A 19,278-nucleotide genomic window follows, 5' to 3' on the forward strand; every position below is an offset into this window, starting at 1 on the left:
ACGAACGTACGCAGAATGTAGAAAACGGCTTTAAATATTTTGGTGCAGCTGTGGTACAGGATAAGTGAGCATTAATTACCAACATTAAGCATGGAAGGGGCCAGGGCGCACGAGAGCTGAACCACAGAGCAGCAGCCAAACACGGGAGCCAACAGCAGGGGGAGAGGACGCCAGGAACACCACCGCCTTTCTCCGAGGCAGAGCAGAAATGCCTCGGAGAAACGCAGCGTCCTTTTCGGATTCGGGGCGTGTTTTGCTGTTATCTCCTCCAGCCATTGGCTGGAGGAGATAATTAGACTTTCTGCAAAAAACACGCCCCCCGATCCGAAAAGGACGGGGCCTGATCGGAGTGACGGGACCTCTTCTCCAATGGCTGGCCAGCATTGAAGAGGCCAGCCAATGGAGAACAGGGGAGAAGAGGGGCGGGTTGAAGCCCCTCTTCTCCAAAACATGAAATCTCTCGACTTTCGGTTCTGCCTTCGGCAGACCGGATGGTCCCGAGACCTAAAAATGGTGGTGCTGCCCCATTTCCTTTATCTGTTTTCCAATATCCCCATAAAGCTAAGACAGGGGTTTTTTGCCACATTCCGGTCTTCACTGATAAAATTGATCTGGGGAGGCAAGCAGGCGCGGGTCTCGTGGTCAACCATCTCACTCTAGATTATGACAGAGGGGGTTTTCGTGCACCGGATCCATATGTATATTATTTGAGCGCTCAGGCACAATACGCATATTATTGGTTTCATGGACATGATTTCATACCACATATAGCGGTAGAGGACGGAGACGCCTTTCCGGTCCCTTTGCATGCCATTATTACTCACGTGAAGCGGAATACTCCTAAGTCAGAAATAAACAAAATAGACACTACAGTAGCGGCATGGCAGGCGATTGGTAAACTTGCTAATAGACTACCTCTTTATGCACCGGCACTGCCTCTAGAACATCACATGGCGCTATCAGTAACTCAAGAAGCTAATTCTATGCGCTTGCTCAGAGAGGCGGGGCTGGGCACAATGCAGGATGTTTATCCTGGTGGTGCATTCCTCATGTCAGAAAATTTGCAGTATGTTGATAATCCCACATTGCTATTTAGTTTTGCTATTCACAGACTAAGACATGCCATCAAAGCGCACTATCACACATACCCGACTGAGCCCCCGACTCTCCAGTCTCTACAATTGTTGCTCACGACTCCCGCGCGGAAAAAGTTAATCACAAGATTATACAAGGCTATAAGATCTGATGTGACGAGGGTACCGGACGTGAGCTTGGATCAGTGGAACGCTGTGCTTTCCCCCCCCATGACGCTGAAGGAGTGGGAGCATGTGTGTGCGATCTGACGGGTAAACTCACCCCTAACGGAAATCACCGTATCATTCACTTCAAGTACCTACACCAGGTCTACCACACTCCCATGCGCTTATACAGATATTAATTGCGAGACAATAGTAGATGTAAATGATGTGGTCAAACAGATGCCGATTTTATGCATCTCGCTTGGGAGTGTGAGGGAGTGGCTCGTTATTGGGGGCAGGTGGTGCAGAATATTCAGGATATGTCGGGAACAGAGCTTCAGGCCACACCACAAGTCTGTCTGCTATGTTATGTTCCTCATGCCAAAGGGGTTCTGGGAAAGTTCATACGTATTGCATTACTTTTAGCTAAACGTAGAATTGCTATGACGAGGGAGGCCACACGGACGCCGAAATTGAAACACTAGTTCAGAGACATGGTGTATTGTAAGGACAGGCTTGAGCTATATGCAGAGGAATTGCCAATATCATCACCGCCCAGAGACATTTGGGAACCACTGCGACAGTTCCTGCAGAGACAGGACTCGTCTGAACTGCAGGATTGAAGGCATTCGAACTGTATATCAGGGGCGCCCCCCGCCATTATCAGAATACTCTGTGCTGAACTGTTTACCGTGTTATGTAACTGATCCAATGGTGTTTGCTGATCACAATCTTCCAGTGGCTAAATGATGCAGAACGCAGACGGTGTAATGGTTTTGTTGTTTTTTTGTTTTGAAATGCAATAAACAGATTTTAAAAAAAAAACCCTACATGCAAAATCCAAATGTCCAAGCAAGACCTGTACCTCTTTAACTGTCGCAATCGGTTTTTCCAGCATCGCTCCAAAAAGCAGTTGCATTTGCACCTTTTTGTTCAGTGGCAGATGTGCTTCCATAGTTATGGAATCCAATTCAATACTCAGAAAGAACAGCACCATTGGTAGCCCCATATTTCTTTCCGGGGCCAGTGGTACCCCAATGTCGCCCATGAGCTCTTGGAAACTTGCCAACTGTTGCCGACAGTCCACAGAACCAGGCAGCCCCAGAAAAAAGAAGTCGCCCAAATAGTGCGTCACTGCCATATTCCCAGTGTGTACCGTAAACACTCACTGTAAGAAAGAGCTAACCACTCAAACAGTGAACATGAGATCACACAACTCATGAGTAATGCCTTATCTACGTAGCATTGGTCTTCAAACTGTATGCCTAGCAACTGGAAGTCCTCTGGATGAACTGGCAACAGCCAGAAGGCTGACAATGTCAAACTTCTCCATGAGTGCGCCTCTTCCAGTCTGTTCCACTAGTGCTATTGCTACATCAACTGAGGAATATCACACCGACGTCTTCTCACCTGGAATGAAGTTATTGACTGAGTTCCCCTCTGTTCATAATAAGTGTTGTATAAGGCGTGATTGACCCTGCTCTTTTTTCAGTCCCACCCGATCGGAGAGACAATCAAGTTGGGTATAGGCCATTGTCCAAAAGGTCCTGTCATTCTACCCTCTTGTACCTCTTTTGTCAATTTGTCTCTGACCACTTGCTTATGTATAGCTACTGATTTCAAATTGTCAGCCAATCTTGTAAGTCTGGGACCCCTTTATCCTGGCAAAAATGAGAAAGGTTGAGGTACAGTTCTCCATTATTGTAGGCACTCTAACCCTTCTAGACAACTTGACCTCCTTTTCTTTGGACCCCTACTTGGTCCTCAATTCTCTGTGGAGGAGCTTCAGCATCTCCACACATTCCCTCTTCCATATTTTTACTTTCATTGCCAGCATTCAAGGCACACCCAGTGGTTTAGTCACCCCCATGTATGGCAATTTCCTTGCTTTCTTTCGTCTTAGTGAACTCCCCCTGCCTCCTCCTGATCATCTGCCCCAGCTGCTGTCCCCAGTGGCATCTCCTTTCCCTGGAATGTAATCCACTTTTTTCTCCTGTCCCTCCGGGGAGAATGTTACTGGCCATCCTGTGCGTCAGTGGCAATGCCTGTGTCCTTCACGTATCTTCCTTACGTAAATGTACATTCCCTCGTCCTCGTCAAGCCTGCCATCACCCCCACAGACACCATGCCTAGTTGCTGTGTAGCTACCCGTGTGATACCTGCACTCTTACCTGACATCAAGGTCGGCCTTCTCTGTGGATCCTGCCACCCAACCAGTTGTGAAGGGGCTCCCCTAGCTGATTCCGTTTGGCGTGTCCCAGGTCCGTTCAGACACTCCTGTAACGAGCTACAAACAAGTGCATTACGTGAACCCCCTTATGCACCCCTCCCCCACCACTCCACTTCTTCTTGGATGTAATCCACAATTTCCCCTTCTTCTAATGTAACTTCATCATAGTCAAGTTGTTCTGGCTCGTGCTCTAGCTCTGCCAGCCTTACATGCTCCATATCTTGGCAACCCAACCAGCTGTCCACCCCACCACCCAATGTGTGAATCACTTAACAATGCAAAGGGCAGACCGGGGGCCAAGATATGCCATCCTGCCTGTGCCCCCAACCCACTCCACCTTCAACCATTGCTTGATGTCCGAGAGGCCGCATGGACCTGTCTCGGCCGTCCCACTACCGAGGCCACTCCAGACCTTCTTGAGGCAGTGTTGTTGCCTTCCCGCGACGCCATCCTGCTGGCCCCCAAGACCCTGCAATCTCTTCTCCTTGGGGTTTGTAAGCCACATAAGACTCTCCCAAGTCAGCATCTCTGCCCTGAAGCTGAGCCTGAACTACAAAAGGCAGGTCCGGCGTGCCGTAGTTAAGCTCCCTCAACCTTTTGCCCTGCACCCTTTTCAGGCACCCATACCCAGCTCCCCTCCTGCGCATTTCCCTACTCTGCATCTCTCCTTGACACCACCCATTACCTCTCACACCCTGCCTCCACTTACCTAGTCCTCCTGTCCCTGTCCTCTGTGCCACCCCCTCTCTTGGCCGTGTGTAATGAAATATAAATCAATGTATGACATCAAGCAGAGATACTTCATGAAGTGTGTTTATTAGCCACAGCTGCTGCAGACCAGAGCAACAGTCACCTCTGGAACCTCTGAGCTACAAGCTCACAGAGTACATTCCACATTCCACAGACATGTCATCTTAATGGAATGAATGCAAGATCACAACACCGTGCCTGGCATAAGTGCTTACCAGGGATTTCACCCCATCAAATACCCCCTCCTCTCTACCCTCTTCCTCCATGCCCTCCTCATCACTCCATTTTAAGCTGCCGCAATCAAGGTTGAGGCCTGGCCCGTTACCCAATGTTGGGCCTTATCCCTGCACATCAACTAACCCCGGTTCCCCATCTTGTTCCTGCTGCTCCCAAACGCCTCCACCCAGCTTCCTCCCTCTATAAACTGTGCATCGCCCTGGGGGGCCTGTCAAGCCATCCCTTTGCCTCAAGTGACACTGGGGGATACCTCCCAACCCCCTCCCCCTCCCTGGCAATCTCCTGCTTCACAGCCTGCTTCTTCTCCTCTCCAACACCCTCCTCCTTATGTCTTATGGCGTTGGGCCATCAGCTCTTCCCCTTCTGTGCCTCCCTCCATAATTCTCACCCCCAAATTCTCTGGCCCTCACCTCCCCTTCCATGGCCACACTCGCTGCCTCAGAAGGCATGGGTCCCCCGAGGAGCACGCGGCCTTCTTTCTTCCCTTCGGTCGGGCCTTGGTCCGCCCCCTTTCACCTCCATGAAAACAAGCGGAGGCTGACATGCTGGGCCTTTCCCAGTGTGCAAGCCACCCTCTACACTCGGGCCGCTCTCCTGCTCACGGAGCGGCCCTGCCCATTTCCTTCTCTGTGCGGGGGCAAGCAGGCCAACACAGCGGACGTGACACCGCTTGATGTGCACCTTGCCGGGGGCACTAAGACACGCGCGACCGGTGTTAGCAAGTCTATGTAGCCTGCCTTGGCCAGCAGGCGCATGGCCACCTGAACCCTGCGGTCCTGCATTCTACAGATAAGTATGCTACGCTAAACACCACTAACTCTCTAAAATTAAAAATTACCCTGCCAGCTAATGACGGCCACTGTGTCACCACAAAATTGTGACAGGGAATATAAAATGGCCGTTTTCATACCGGGCGATAAAACCCAATGTAACCCAGCACAAAATATATAGCCCAAACGAAGACCGATGCAGCCTGGGCTGCACCATGTCCATAACTCCCCGGGGGAGGGGCACACCTCCCTGCGGTTGGCTGCCCCCCTAATGCTCATTACAATCATCTGCTTTAGTGAGGTGATTACATTTGAAAAGCCGCTGCTATGCATAGCGTGCTGAAAATGGTATTATATGCTCTTAAAGAAGATAACATTCAACCTCATGTGTCCAGTAATCATATTCTTACGTGCTTAAAGCTATAAATAAACTTCATGTTGACTAGGTAGACAAGTAGATCATTATTATGTACAGAAACCGATAAAAATATTTTCTTTATTTTGACCTTGACTGTAGTCTCAAACTCCTGGAAGTCCGGGATTATCTAAACACAGCCCCAGATGTTGCCTTTCAGCTACCGATCTTTTGATGAGAAGAATGATGTTATTGTGCTATTGAACTCTCTGGGTCCTCAAACATAATTAGATGACTTCAGGATTATATTTAACTTAATCCAATGAAGGTTTCATAGTCTGATGAATTCGGTAAGAACTAAAATTAAAAAACGAAGCGATTTATATTATACAGCCACCAAATCATAAAAAATTGCTTACTGATGTCCCGTGTTGTTTCAAACAATTCTACTGCACTATCTCTTCTACTGGCTGGAGTCAATCAAGAAAACGCCTGATTTCTTGCTGTATCAAATATAATATATTAATTTATGTGTGTGAGAAAGTCATCCTTTTTGCCCTGATCACCCAATTGTTTGACTGATACTGGTGGTAACTGACTCCGACTGCACCCTGGGCTCTGCTAGACCCCGAGCCAGTACTCTGATTAGAAAGGTATATGGTATATGGTAATTAGGTGTAATTATAAATGGCATTGACAACCTTCCTGTAGGTCCCTAGTATATGGTAGGGCTGGTAGGTTTAGAGTCCATGCAGCTTTGAGGCACTGAAATGTGCACTACTGTGTTGCCTGCTGTCATTTTAAAATTCAGCCCTGCTTTGAAAGCTGCTTTTAAATTGAAATTACAAGCAATTTCGACTGTGGATTTAAAGGTACTTCCAAAGTATTACAGTTGTAAATTACAAAGAAAGAAGACAAGATGAGGTAAGTGGGGAGTCTTCTTTCATCAGCCATCCACTCTCCGACTCCAACTGTCAACTGACAACTTCCAACATTCCATGGCAAGCTCCCTTGGAATGTTCAACAGGGTAAGGTTACAGGGGGTAGGGGGAGCATACCATGTGACTGAAGCAAGAATTAATGCAGAGAGGCAATTTACAACAAATACTCTACCTTATTTGTACATATACGTCACCCCTAAGGTCTACCCTAGCTGACCCCAGGGTAGGGTGCCATGTAAAAATAAGCAGGGGCATTTTAAAAGATGTTTTATATGCCCTGTTGAGGACTGGAAAGGGAGTGTTCAGGGACATGAGTCATGCCAGTAGGTTAGCCAGCTCTTCCTCTCAAGGAGAGGAATTCTCCATCTTGAAGTACAGTGCTTTGAGAGACAAGAATATGCCACACTTTGGAGGAAGCTGTAATGTTTTTGGGTGACACTCTATACCCCATTAGTCAGGGATGCCCCCTGCATGTCGCCCCAGAATATTGGATAAATATGTGAATGCTTCATAGCAACCCAGAGCTGCTGCCTGAAACTACAAGAAGAAGATAGTCTGCCCTGATGGAACCCTGGGCTACACCGAGAGGACTGCACTCTGAATCACTGCTCCTGCTGCACACTACAGCCCTAAGGACTTTGCCTTGCTTGAAAAAGAGAAGGAGTGGACTCCCTGAAAGCAACCGGTTAAAAGAGATCCACCTGCATCATCTCCAGCAAGAAGAACCCAGTTGATGACCTTCAAATTGACTTTTAAGGATTTGGCTCTGTGCATTTTGGGAACTTAGTTCCAACTTCAGAGCAATTCAGGGACTCTGGAACCTTGGATTTGTGTTGTGGACACTTTGAACCCTCAAGAGGAACTTCAGGAAGAAATTCCAGAAGTTTGAAGCAAATTTTAGAATATGCTCTGTATGGTGACCAACCCAATGTCAAGAGTCAAGCCGACTACCTTGCACCACAGCCTGTCCTGGATTTCAGTTTTGCCCTGCTGAAAGCTCCTGAGGTCAAGACTTCCAGGAGTTGACCGAGGTCCCTCACTGAACCAAGCCGATGAAGCCGCTGTGAATCCTGGTCTGCTGGAGAGGCCCGCTCGACGTTGAGAGAAAATCTAAGTGAGAAGGTCAAATTGTGACCAAGGCCTCCTGCTTTGAGTATCCGACCAGGGATCCAATGTGGTCGGCCTCAAACTTTGACTTTGTTCCAGTCAAGCGTGACCAGATGTGCAAGTTGGTGCCATATGATTTTAAGCATTACAAAGTGTTTATTCTTTAAAAATTCATATCTCCGGTTCCCTATATTGTCTTACATATTTAATGTATTGTTGTTTTTAACCCATCTCCTAAGTTAAGCCTGCCTGCTCGTTGACAGATACTAAGGGTCGGGCAAGAGAATAGTTTATTGAGATCTGGTCTGGTCCTTATAATGTGTTGGTGGCCTTATTGCTAGTGGCAGGTGCATACCTACCCCTACTAATAATCCACCTTCCAATAATGTGGAGACCAGTTCATGGGGATTGTGCCAAGATGCATAGTTATATAGCACAAAATATAATTCACCAAGCAAGGTTATTCATCCTATGTCTTGCCCCTAATCATTCTATACTTATACAGCTAATGGCTTCCAATTCTATTAGTTATGTTTGTCACAAAACTGTATGACCATAGGGTACTTAGAATCACAATTCTTAATTGTCCATATGTGTTCCATCCATCTGGTTTTATTTGTCTTTTTTGTGGAGCCTATATACATTTCTCACTGTCGATGAACTATGACCTCTATTTCTATGGGGAATTGGACGCAGGTCATCTACTTGACAAAGGCTTTGCCGAAACGCGTCGTACTGTTTGGTTTGTGAGACAATAAAATTCTTTATTGGACTCGTCCTATGGTGTGCCGCTGGAATTTACTTCATAATCCTGAAAGACGACTTCTCTGTGGGAAATATAATTAGCGGTGCTGTGACCGCTGCTGGCACCGGTGTCGTAAGGAGGGTGAGCGGCTGTTCACAGCGATCTGTGCAGATATATATATATATATATATATATATATATATATATATATATATATATATATATATATATATATATATATATATATATATATTCACTGAAAAAACCATAGGTTTTAGGGAGAGTTATAGTTAGTCGGACATTTTACTCGTACAAAACCAGAGAAACTCCCCCGTTATAGTTAGTTCAGCTAACTATAACTCTCACCCCCACAATGCACTGCTGATGACGTCACATATTACATCACTCATGACATGGTCAGTAACATCACTGATGACATCTCAAATTACATCACTGATGACATCACTGATGACATCATCCAGTGACTGTGTGTTTCTGTAAAGTTTAAATATGTTTAATATATATAGGGAAAGGCGTATTGAAGAATGAGTGGGTGTATAAGTGTCTGAATGGATGATTTAGTAGGTGCGTGACTGACTCTATAAGTGAGTGATTAAACTTATCTTACTGAATGTATGGGTTAGTGACTAAACTGTGCGAATTTCTGTATCCGTCTGTCTGTTGGTGTGTAAGCGGCTGCATGGGTTTACGAATAGCTACATGAGTGTCTATATGGGTTATTGATTTGTTGTCTGAGTATCTGTATGGGTGGGGTGTGTGTGACTCTGCGCATAGATGTGTGAGTGGGTGATTCACTGAGTCCATGTTTTCAAGAGTGCATCTGTGATGGACTGTATGGGTGGGTGAGTGTGTGTATGGGTGTGTTAGTGAGTGAATGTATATATCAGTGGTATATGTGTGAGTAACTACATATGTGAAAAGCAGTATATATGTGTTTTGAAGTACATAAATGGCTATAAGTGAGAGTGTGTGATTGTGAGAGTGGCTGTATGGATGAGTGTGTGCTTGTATCATTGATTGTATAAGAGCGTAAGAATGTACTAGTATTTGTATGAGTAATTGAGCTGGTGTGCGTATAACCGTATGGGTGAGTAAATGGCAGTGTGATTAATTATTTGCATGACTGACTAGGTGTGTGAGTACCTCTATGGATGAGTGTGTGAGTGTCTACATAGGTGTATGAGTGCATATGATAGTCCTGTACTGAGTGACTATAAGTATGAGTGACTGTACAGGTGAGTGAGTGGATGTGTGTGTAAACCTAAGAATCAGTGAGTGGGTATGTAGTTATTGGTGTTGGAGTGTCTGGTTTTCAGAATGGCAGTCTGTAATTTAGAGTGGTTGTATGAAAGGTTATATTAGGTTGTGAGAAGATGCATCAATTTATCACATGGATGATATCATCAGTGATGTCATTTGAGATGTCATCAGTGATGTAATCAGTGATATCACTGACCATGTCATGAGTGATGTAATATGTGACGTCATCAGCAGTGCATAGTGGGGGTGCGAGTTATAGTTAGCTGAACTAACTATAACGGGGGAATTTCTCTGGTTTTGTACAAGTGAAATGCCCAACTAACTATAACTTTCCCTAAAACCTATGGTTTAACTTGGGGGATTCATTCCCCTACAATCCTGAGGGTCCCTGGAGGCCACCTCTCGGCAACGCAGCAAGTGGTGCTTACTGGAGGTACCTGGTGGGCTAGTTGGCCCCCAGGGACCCTCAGGATTGAAGAGGAATTAAATCCCCAACTTAAAACGCGCCACAGGGCGTGTTTGCACACATGTCCCCTCAGGCCCCACCCCCTTCCTTCACCACTGTGCAAACGCATCCTGTGGCGCATTTTAATTTGGGGGATTAGGTCCCCTTCAATCCTGAGGGTCCCTGGGGTCTAACTAGCCCACCAATTATCTCCAATTAGCGCCACAGGGCTGCGTTGCAGAGAAGTCGTCTGAGGCCACGCCCCTTTTTACACCTCTCTGCAACGCAGCCCTGTGGCGCTTACTGGCGGTACCTGGTGGGCTAGTTGGCCCCCAGGGACCCTCAGGATTGAAGGGGAATTAATTCCCCAATTTAATATGCGCCACAGGGCCAGTTTGCACACATGTCACATCAGGCCCCGCCCCCTCCCTTCACCCCTGTGCAAAAGCGCCCTGTGGCGCGTTTTAAGTTGGGGGATTAATTCCCATACAATCCGGAGGGTCCCTGGAGGCCAACTAGCCCACCAGGTACCTCCAATTAGCGCCACAGGGCTGCGTTGCAGAGAGGTGGTCTGAGGCCATGCCCCTTTTTACACCTCTCTGCAACGCAGCTCTGTGGCGCTTACTGGCGGTACCTGGTGGGCTAGTCCCCAACTTAAAATGCGCCACAGGGCGCGTTTGCATAGTGTTGCTGGGAGGGGGCAGGGCCTCCTGCGCGATGCCGGCTTTAAAAAAAATATCTTTTATATAAGGGGGGTGTGTGGCCCCCCTTCCTTTCCTGTTTTTTGGGCCCTGGGGACCCCATCCCCCAGGACCATCCCCCGGGACTCTGCCTCGTTTTTTTTTGTTTTTTTTACTGGGGAGGGGGGCCGCGTGGCCCCCCTCCTGGGCCACTTCTGGCCCCGGGGACCCCATCCCCCGGGGCTGGCCTGTCTATTTTTTTATTTTTGTAGGGGAGGGGAGCTGCGTGGCCCCCCTCCCGGGCCACTTCTAGCCCCGGGAACCCCATCCCCCGGGGCTGGCCCTCTCCTTTGGGTACCATGGGGGAAGCCCCAATGCCCCCATGGTCCCAGCCGGCTCTCCGCCTCCTGCTGGAGCCGGCATTGCTTTTCCACATGGGGAGCTGCTAACATGCAGCTCCCCGTGTGGAAAAGCTATCTGCTTTGCTTCATTGAAGCGAGAGCAGGTTTCCCTGCTCTCGCTTCAATGAAGCAAAGCAGTTTGCAATGACAGGGCGGGAGCCGCGAGTCGCCCATTGGAGGGCTCATATTTTTAAATGGGAGGAGTGACCTCTATGCCAAAATGACTGTCGGGCCTCTGAAGAGTTCAATGAGCACGAAACGCGTCAGGCATGAATCGACAGGCATGCTGTATGCCAGTGGTTCCCAAACTCTTGACTCCTGAGGACCCCCACTGAATCACTACTGGAGTCCGGGGACCCCCAAGCAATTTTTACAATTTAAATTTCAAAAAATTAAAACAATAATTCGCAAAAAATACACAAACAATTACACACCAAACAAATACTTGCATTACTAAAGCTTTTATTATTTTATCTTGGAAAATATGCAAAAATTATTTACACGCATTGATTGCATAATGTGCCATGAAGAAACCATTTTAAAATAAACCATTTTAAAATCAATGCAATAATTTGGAGTGGACTACACTTGCAGCCACACTTTTCATGAAACCAACCCTGACGGCCGGAATAAACCATAATGTCACTGCTACTAGCACACAAGCTGATCACTCGTCACACACAAAAAGAATTATAGAAAGGCTGCTGCTAAATCATAGCTGCCAAGGTTTCAGATTGCGGTGTGAGATATTGTCATAAATACAGTGTAATTATGAGTGACATTTCAGTGACTATGAATGACGCTTGCTCACAAGCAAAATAAAGCAATGAAGATGAGGGAAACATAAATACCAGAAAATACACCAATTTGAGCAACAAGACAGGCTAAGTTAACTGCTTCAAAGCATAAGAAACAATTCATTTATCAGACCATATTAATTGCCAAAGTTTTTTCTGTCGCGTTTTACTTTTCCAGCCAGAATAGCGTTTTAACCAAATGCATATTACATTTTCGTGCTAGCAGTTAGTCATTTCACTTGTAACACTAAAACACTGAGCTGCCCTGCCCCTGCAGATTTACTGTGTTTCAAATATTCAGATCATGATAATATCACTCTAACATTCTACAAAAGGAGTGCATGAATATGCCAACATTAAAGTAAACAGACTTTGAGAGCAGCAGCACAATAGCAGTCTGTACACATTGCACAGATACTGACTGATGAGCAAGCAGACAAGTCATAAAGCGCAAATAGGTACAAGTTACCAGGCATACGGAAATGGTCACCAAGCCCAGACTGAGTGATCAGAAGCTAGAAACAGAACCCTCTCAAAAAGATCTAATGAGAGAGGGCAGAATCCGCCAGCTGCTGGAACGTCTGAGAGGCCTTTTTTCCAAATCTGTCCGGAATAAAACCTTATTTGTTACTATCCTCAATCTGAGACGAAATTTAAATCAAGCAAGAAAAATGGGGCACGATAAATAGCATCTGTTTTGAGTTTTTGGAGACTAACATGCAGACTGTGGTATTTTGGTACTATAAATAGCACACTTTTCCCCTGTAAGTTTACGGCAGGTTTGACCGTCCTAAATTTTAAGAAGGGTGCAATATTTAACATACCTGGTAATTACATACGCAGTGAATACCACCCAATCACTGCGCAAACAGGGCTTACCCAGAGGTGGGACAATTCCAACCAAATTGTAATGTATTTAGTAAGTACCGGAGGCGCAACTAGAGCCAAATTTCGTGGGGGGCAGGGGGCTAAGAAAAAATTTCGGGGGGGGGGGGGCTGAATCTAGTTTAAGCAAGCGGCAGAGTGGAGCTGCACAGGGCCGGCTTTAGTGCTGGTGGCGCCCTGTGCGACAATGTTTGTTGACGCCACCCCAATGACCACCTCCACCACGGATTCTCTCACTAGCACCCTTTAACAGTGACCAAGTCTCCATAACCACACACTCTCAGATGCATTGAATTAATACCAGTGTAGGCCCGGGTGTCCGAGCACTTTGCATCACACACAAATTACACAGAGACAATCAATCATACGTGTGTAAATCAGTGTATAGGAAATATTACATAAGCCAAAGGACTGAAAGTGTAAGAGTCACATGTCATCCATACTGGTAGGCAGTATAGTTTAAGAGTGCTTGGTGTGGAGAAGCACAAACTCAGAGTCGAAAAAGAAACCGCATAGTTGGGAGTTTTCTTTAATAATAAGAATCGATTTCTAGCCAAATTAACCCTTTTTGCAACATTAATCAATGTTTTAATATTGTATACTTTGCAGTGTGTATGCAGTGCAGGATGAAAGTTAATAGCTCACTATTCTATATTAGGAATTTAAGTTATAAATTGCAAGTAACAAAAGGATGTCTCTTTTGAAATCAGTAATATTTGATCTGTTTATCATACCCACTCTGTAATCTACTTGGCACACGTTCTTTGCAGCAGGCATATTAACCCTCTGCACTAACTTCACAGAAGTCAAAACCTCAACTATCCAAAATGCTGATCTCTCTCCAGGAAGATAATGAATCACAGGAGTTATCTTGACATTTATGTGAGGCCTGGTAATTGCAGCGGAAAGAAGGTGCTTCAAAATCATAATAAACTTTCAAACACGGACCCAGGTCGCACCGCCCTGAAGCCGGCCCTGGAGCTGCGGGGCTCTTAGAAGGGGTGAAACAACAGTAAGGCCTCATTAACGTGCAAATGGGCTTTTAAATACCTGTGAAGTGCTCGGGTGAAGTCTCATCCCGGGCTGAGGGCCGACACCCACAACGTGATTCCAATAGGTGTTGCGCGACTGGTACACCCGGCCTAAATAATCACGGCGTCCTAATTCCCCTGGCCTTGCCCAACAGCTGTAAATGTAAAAATTTTTGCCGGAATGCTGGTATTTAGAGAGCCGAAAGCGGAGACAGGGCATTGGGCGGCAAAATGCTCCTGGGCTGGCTGCAGACGCGAGGGAAGACGCACTGCCGTGCAAGCGTGCGTGAGCGTGCGCGGCTATAAAATAATAAGCCATTCACACTTCAGCTTCCCTGGCCTAAGCTGAAATGGTGATTGGCCCGATTTTTTTTGGTCCCGCCGCCCCAGCGCTGTCATTCACAGTGCGTGTATGCTTAATATTTAAAAATAGTTGACTCAAAGGCACTCCAGCCCGCGGACCCCCTGGGAATGTGTCACGGACCCCTGGGGGTCCGCGGCCCACAGTTTGGGAAACGCTGCTGTATGCTATATATATATATATATATATATATCCAAAAAAAAGCCCACTCAGTTGAGAACTGGTAGAGGCCACTCGGGGGAGAACGTTGGAAGATCTTTATTTCGTGACAGCATGTGCATAATGCATTTCAGCCCTTCGGCCTTCCTCAGATGCTGCTGTTTGCAAGGAGTAACTCCACCCCCACCTATAAATGTCACTACCATTGGTGGAAATCTGCTGACCATAGGTCACATGTTTGCAACTCCACTGCAGTTCTGCCACAACTACAGCTCCCAGAAAGCTGTAGAACTGGGTGAGTGTTGCTTGGTAGTAGCTGAATATGAAAACCCCTATGAGTGTAGGGTAATGTGCTGGAACAGTGCAGAGTGTTCAAATTAGGAGTCTTTGCTGTAAAATTATCGTCGATCTTCCTCCGGTCCCCTTCAACGCTCCAGCCTCGTTATGCGTATAATATATATATATATATATATATATATATATGTATATATATATATATTGAACCACCACAGTAGAATTGATGATCTGCAATGAAAAAGGAAGCTTTTGAAATATTTTATGTTGATGGATTTAGGGTCCCATTACGATGGCGGGCGGACTGTAATGGTAAACGGGACCGACCGCCAGAGGTCCGGCAGTCCCGCTGTGCCCATTAGGATGCGACCGCCACCCTGGCGGTCGCATCCTAATGTATTTTCAACATTGTGGCGGGCAGTGCTGTAAGCAGCACCCGCTACAATATTCAAAATGCATGTTGTGCATTGGCATGCACAATGTAACAGGCACCGCGCGGTGCCTGCCACCTTGTGAATACCAATGTAGGGGGTACCCTACCCCCAAGTGAAGCCCCCCCGGGGGCCCGCAACGGGCTCCCAAAGTAAACTCTGCATGCCTTTCCAAGGCGGAGTCTCCGCCATGGAAAGGCATTCCACCACACACATTATAATATGGATGGCGGTGCCTGCAAGGCACTGCCACCATATTATGGGCCTTTTTCCGCCCAGCAGGCAATCGTAACGATTGCCTGCCGGCGGAAAAGCAGCAGACGGTCTTTCCGTCGGCTGCGGTACCCCCACGCCATGCTAATGTGGCGAGGGTAAAAGGCCGTCCGGCGGGGTGTTTTGGTGGGCAGATCGCCAACGCCGGTCGGGCGGTGGCGATCTGCCCGCCATGATAATAGGCCCCTAAGTTATGATGAAAAACATGAATAAGTTATACATCAGCCCTGGGACACTCCTATGAGCATCCGTGCGCTCTATAAAATCTATTCAGTCATCTTTCATTCATTATTGACAAAGTCAATAGGTCTCACTTACTTTTTGAATTACAAGCTACCCCTTGATTTTGCCAGTGCATATTGTAAATTATATTATATAAAGGCTTCCTTGACCCAAACCTATCTCTTTGACTTCTATGCCAACTCCTTCTTTGGTTGGTTGAATGCTTTAAATGCAGATTATTATAAAAGGTAGGCGACAGAGCAGACAGAAAACAAATTAGGTAGCACAATTATTTCCCAGTAGTGAATCATGCACAGATGTGACCCAAGAATGAACCCATTTCTGTGTCTTTACATTTATTCGATGATGTTGTTGATGAGACTGTTAAACATGAATTAACAGGAACGTATCTCTTATTAACGAATCATCTTTGCCTTTTTGCAGGTTATTGAGAAGAATGCTGACCCTGAAATGACCCTTTTGACGTACTTGAGAAGAAAATGTATCCAGTAAATGATGAAAATGTATTTATTATATTTTAATTTTGATCAGCTGTTTTCCTAATCATGAGACTATATAATTTGGGTCAGTGGTGCAGCAAGTGTGTTGTGGGTCACCAATACAAGTGAGGTGAAATAAATACACAATACCTATAAGAGGCTGTTTGTAGTTGGCAAGTGCCTTCCTACAGCAAGAAGTAGGAAATAACCCGGAAGAGGGTGCTTCTAGATGGTTAGCTCCTATCTACATCGCAAAGTAAGCAATACCTGAAAGACATAGCTTCGAGATCGGGAGCTCCTTTATGTATGTCCCGAAGTAAGCCCTACCTGGGGGAAAATGCTTATATACTCTGAGAGCCCTTGTGCAGGAAGGTTCTTATAGGGTTTGAGCGCCTTTTCACAGCCAGAAGTAGCAAATACCTCAAAGAGGGTGCTTCTAGGTGTCAAGCTCTTGTATACATTCAGAAGTAAGAAATAACTGGAAGAAGGTGCTTGTAGACAGCTAGCACCTTTGCACAGCCACAAGTAAGAAATTCCCAGCTCCCATGCACAACCTAAAGTAAGACATATCTGGTACAGGGTGCTTATAGAAGCTGGGAAGTAAAAGATAACACTAACTGGAGTGTAGTGGGCCCCCTGTTCTCTTGTGCCCCAGTGCCACTGTACCTGTTGCAACTAATGAAATCAAAGCGCCTATTTTGGTTACCGGTTTTAAATGCGTATTGAATAAAAATTGACCTAAACCCTCCTATTGCATTACAGTTACCAGAATCCATTCACCTGAATTCCTTTGTGTTTTTTACACTACCTTAATGCTTTCATTTATTTGAATACTCTTTTCAAAGATTGCACAGCACTGTGGGCACAGTAGAATTGCATGCAATCGTACTGTTACCACTTGGTAAAGTCACCTGAGTTCTGTGCAGCTGCTAGTTGAATCCCTTGGTAGGGGGTTGCTGTGCGGGATCAATTTTTCCAGTCATACAACCACAAAGTTGCCATTCTATGGGGCTTACCAGATACATTTGCCACCTTTACTGAGCCAGTAGGAAATGTATGGATGGGCCTTTTGGTGGAGTGAAGAGTTAGTGGGGAGATTGGAGGTTGGAAGAATAAAGGAGGGCCCGGAAAGGTGTTTCCTGGGAGGTTGAGCACTGTATGCTCCCAGTCAGAAGAAAATAGTGAATGGGACTTGGCTGCTACTGCAGTTAAAGCTGTATGTGATTTTTCAAACCTAATATATGCTGTCTGGGAAAATCACATCTGGTTCCCCCAAATATGGAAAAAAACATTTGTGGAAAAAGAGACCAAGTTCGAATTGATCAGATTTTGTTTTCTTTGAGAACAGAAGGAGAGCAGTAAAATTGCAGGTTATAATCTCTTAATCACTGCTCATTTCCTACACTTTCTGGAAAAATATCAGTTATTTTTAGCATGTTTAGCTACACCAATGGGTAAATTACCTTAATTTTCTAGGGTCACACTTTGTAGTTGTTTTGTGTGAGACGCCTAAAACATAGGCCATGGAGCCTCCTCCTTTGCTAGAGGTATAATTTTTCCATAGTTATAATTTATCGCCTAGTGGAGAATATTTCTAGCAGATGGCATTCTGGAAGAAAAAAGAAAAATTATTAATATTTCCAGTACATGCCCACCCTTAGTCAAACTAGAGAAATTAATTTTATATCCATGTCTAAGATGGGCGTAGGCTGATATGTTTAGATCAAAAGTCAGTAATTTCAAGAAGATAAATATCCTTTCAGCATATGTGCTGTTGCTAAAAGATTGACGCAGATGGTCAATAACACTTGGAATCCTAGAGCCCAAACAACAAGTCTTTTTAGGGAAGAAAATATTTTTCAGTTACTCACAACCCAAAGAAAAAACCCAAGGTTAGAGGTTTCTAGCATGCGTGTGCTCATATAATATTTTAATTATTTTTTTCTATTTAGAAGCTTGCATAGTGACTAGTTATTTGTGGGTGAAAGCCTAGGTCACCCACTATAGGGAATATAGTGGCTGAAACATGTAGACCTATCACATGATTGATACATCATTTACATTAAGGTTGAAGAGGTTTCCTCTTGATTTTTAATCCTATTCCTTTGGGATATAAATAAAGGCAGTAAGTCCCACCAAGAGGTAGTTTAAGCTCTTCTAACTTTTTCATTTTTGCACTTTTCTCTTTACCCGTACCACTGCACACATAGGGTGATCATTATCAAGAGCTCCTCCTGCACAGGAGTTGTAGCCCACACCATATTAAGTCATCCATAGTGTGAGGAGGGACCCTATGATGAAGCATGCCACTTAAGGGTGGGTGAGGGTTCTCGTCCTTAAAACAATCATTGTTTCTAATCTATGAGATTGTCTTTTTTTTGTGATGACAAGACCACAAGCATTTATTGTGTGTGTTTTAATTAGTATTGTAAGAAGTCGGTACTCGTAGGTCTGTAATACCTCCTTTTTGTGTATTGAGTTCAATAAGATCAGCTAACACTAACTTCATAGCTAAAGCCGCAAGATAACCTCACTCAACTGTAAATGTTTAAAATCACGCTGAGGTGCATTTAGATGGCAACTTTAGGCTCAAGTCTGATATTTGCCACACATACTAGAACAATAAATTTCAAATGTTGCTTTATTTATGTACTTGTATAAAACTGAAAACGTAAGTAGACAAACACAAGCATCATTGACAAAAGAGCCACAGTAACAGATTGTTGGGTTGGAATATTGTCCACTTCATGTCAGTGTTACACCATGCCAGCAGAGAATGGTTAAGTTGACGTTATTCAGATCAAAGCAATGCATAAGAAAGCATCCCTCGAAGTCACCTCCATCTCACTGTAAAGAAACATTTGGAAACTTATGATCACATAAAGGATAGCAAACATCAATGGAAGAATTTTATTATATAAACGCATTAAGTATTTGGAACTAGTAATAAAACAATATCATTATTTAGATACATGAGCCAATTTATGGAACTCATACTCTAGGATAACTATCATTGGATTTATAAATGAAACAACACAGAGGTTTAGGTTCATTCAGTAAACAGGGTAATTGCAACAGTTTTACTTGTCACTATATTATTTGTGTATCAAGCTTTGCAAGTCTAGTGCTTCATTCAAACCCTAAT

The 19,278-nt window shown here is 45.1% G+C and overlaps 1 protein-coding gene across 1 annotated transcript in view; it reads left to right on the top strand.

The window, feature by feature from the left end:
* The window catches only part of LOC146821939 (xanthine dehydrogenase/oxidase-like), a 645,326-nt gene that overhangs the window by 102,946 nt on the left and 523,102 nt on the right, over window positions 1-19,278 (top strand). Inside the window, exon 2 of the mRNA XM_085613025.1 lies at window positions 16,078-16,135. Coding sequence (XP_085469151.1) covers window positions 16,078-16,135 — 58 coding nt within the window. The remainder of the gene's footprint in view (window positions 1-16,077; window positions 16,136-19,278) is intronic.

Source organism: Triturus cristatus, chromosome 6, assembly GCF_964204655.1.
Source record: "Triturus cristatus chromosome 6, aTriCri1.1, whole genome shotgun sequence".
In the NCBI taxonomy this organism is placed as follows: domain Eukaryota; kingdom Metazoa; phylum Chordata; class Amphibia; order Caudata; family Salamandridae; genus Triturus; species Triturus cristatus.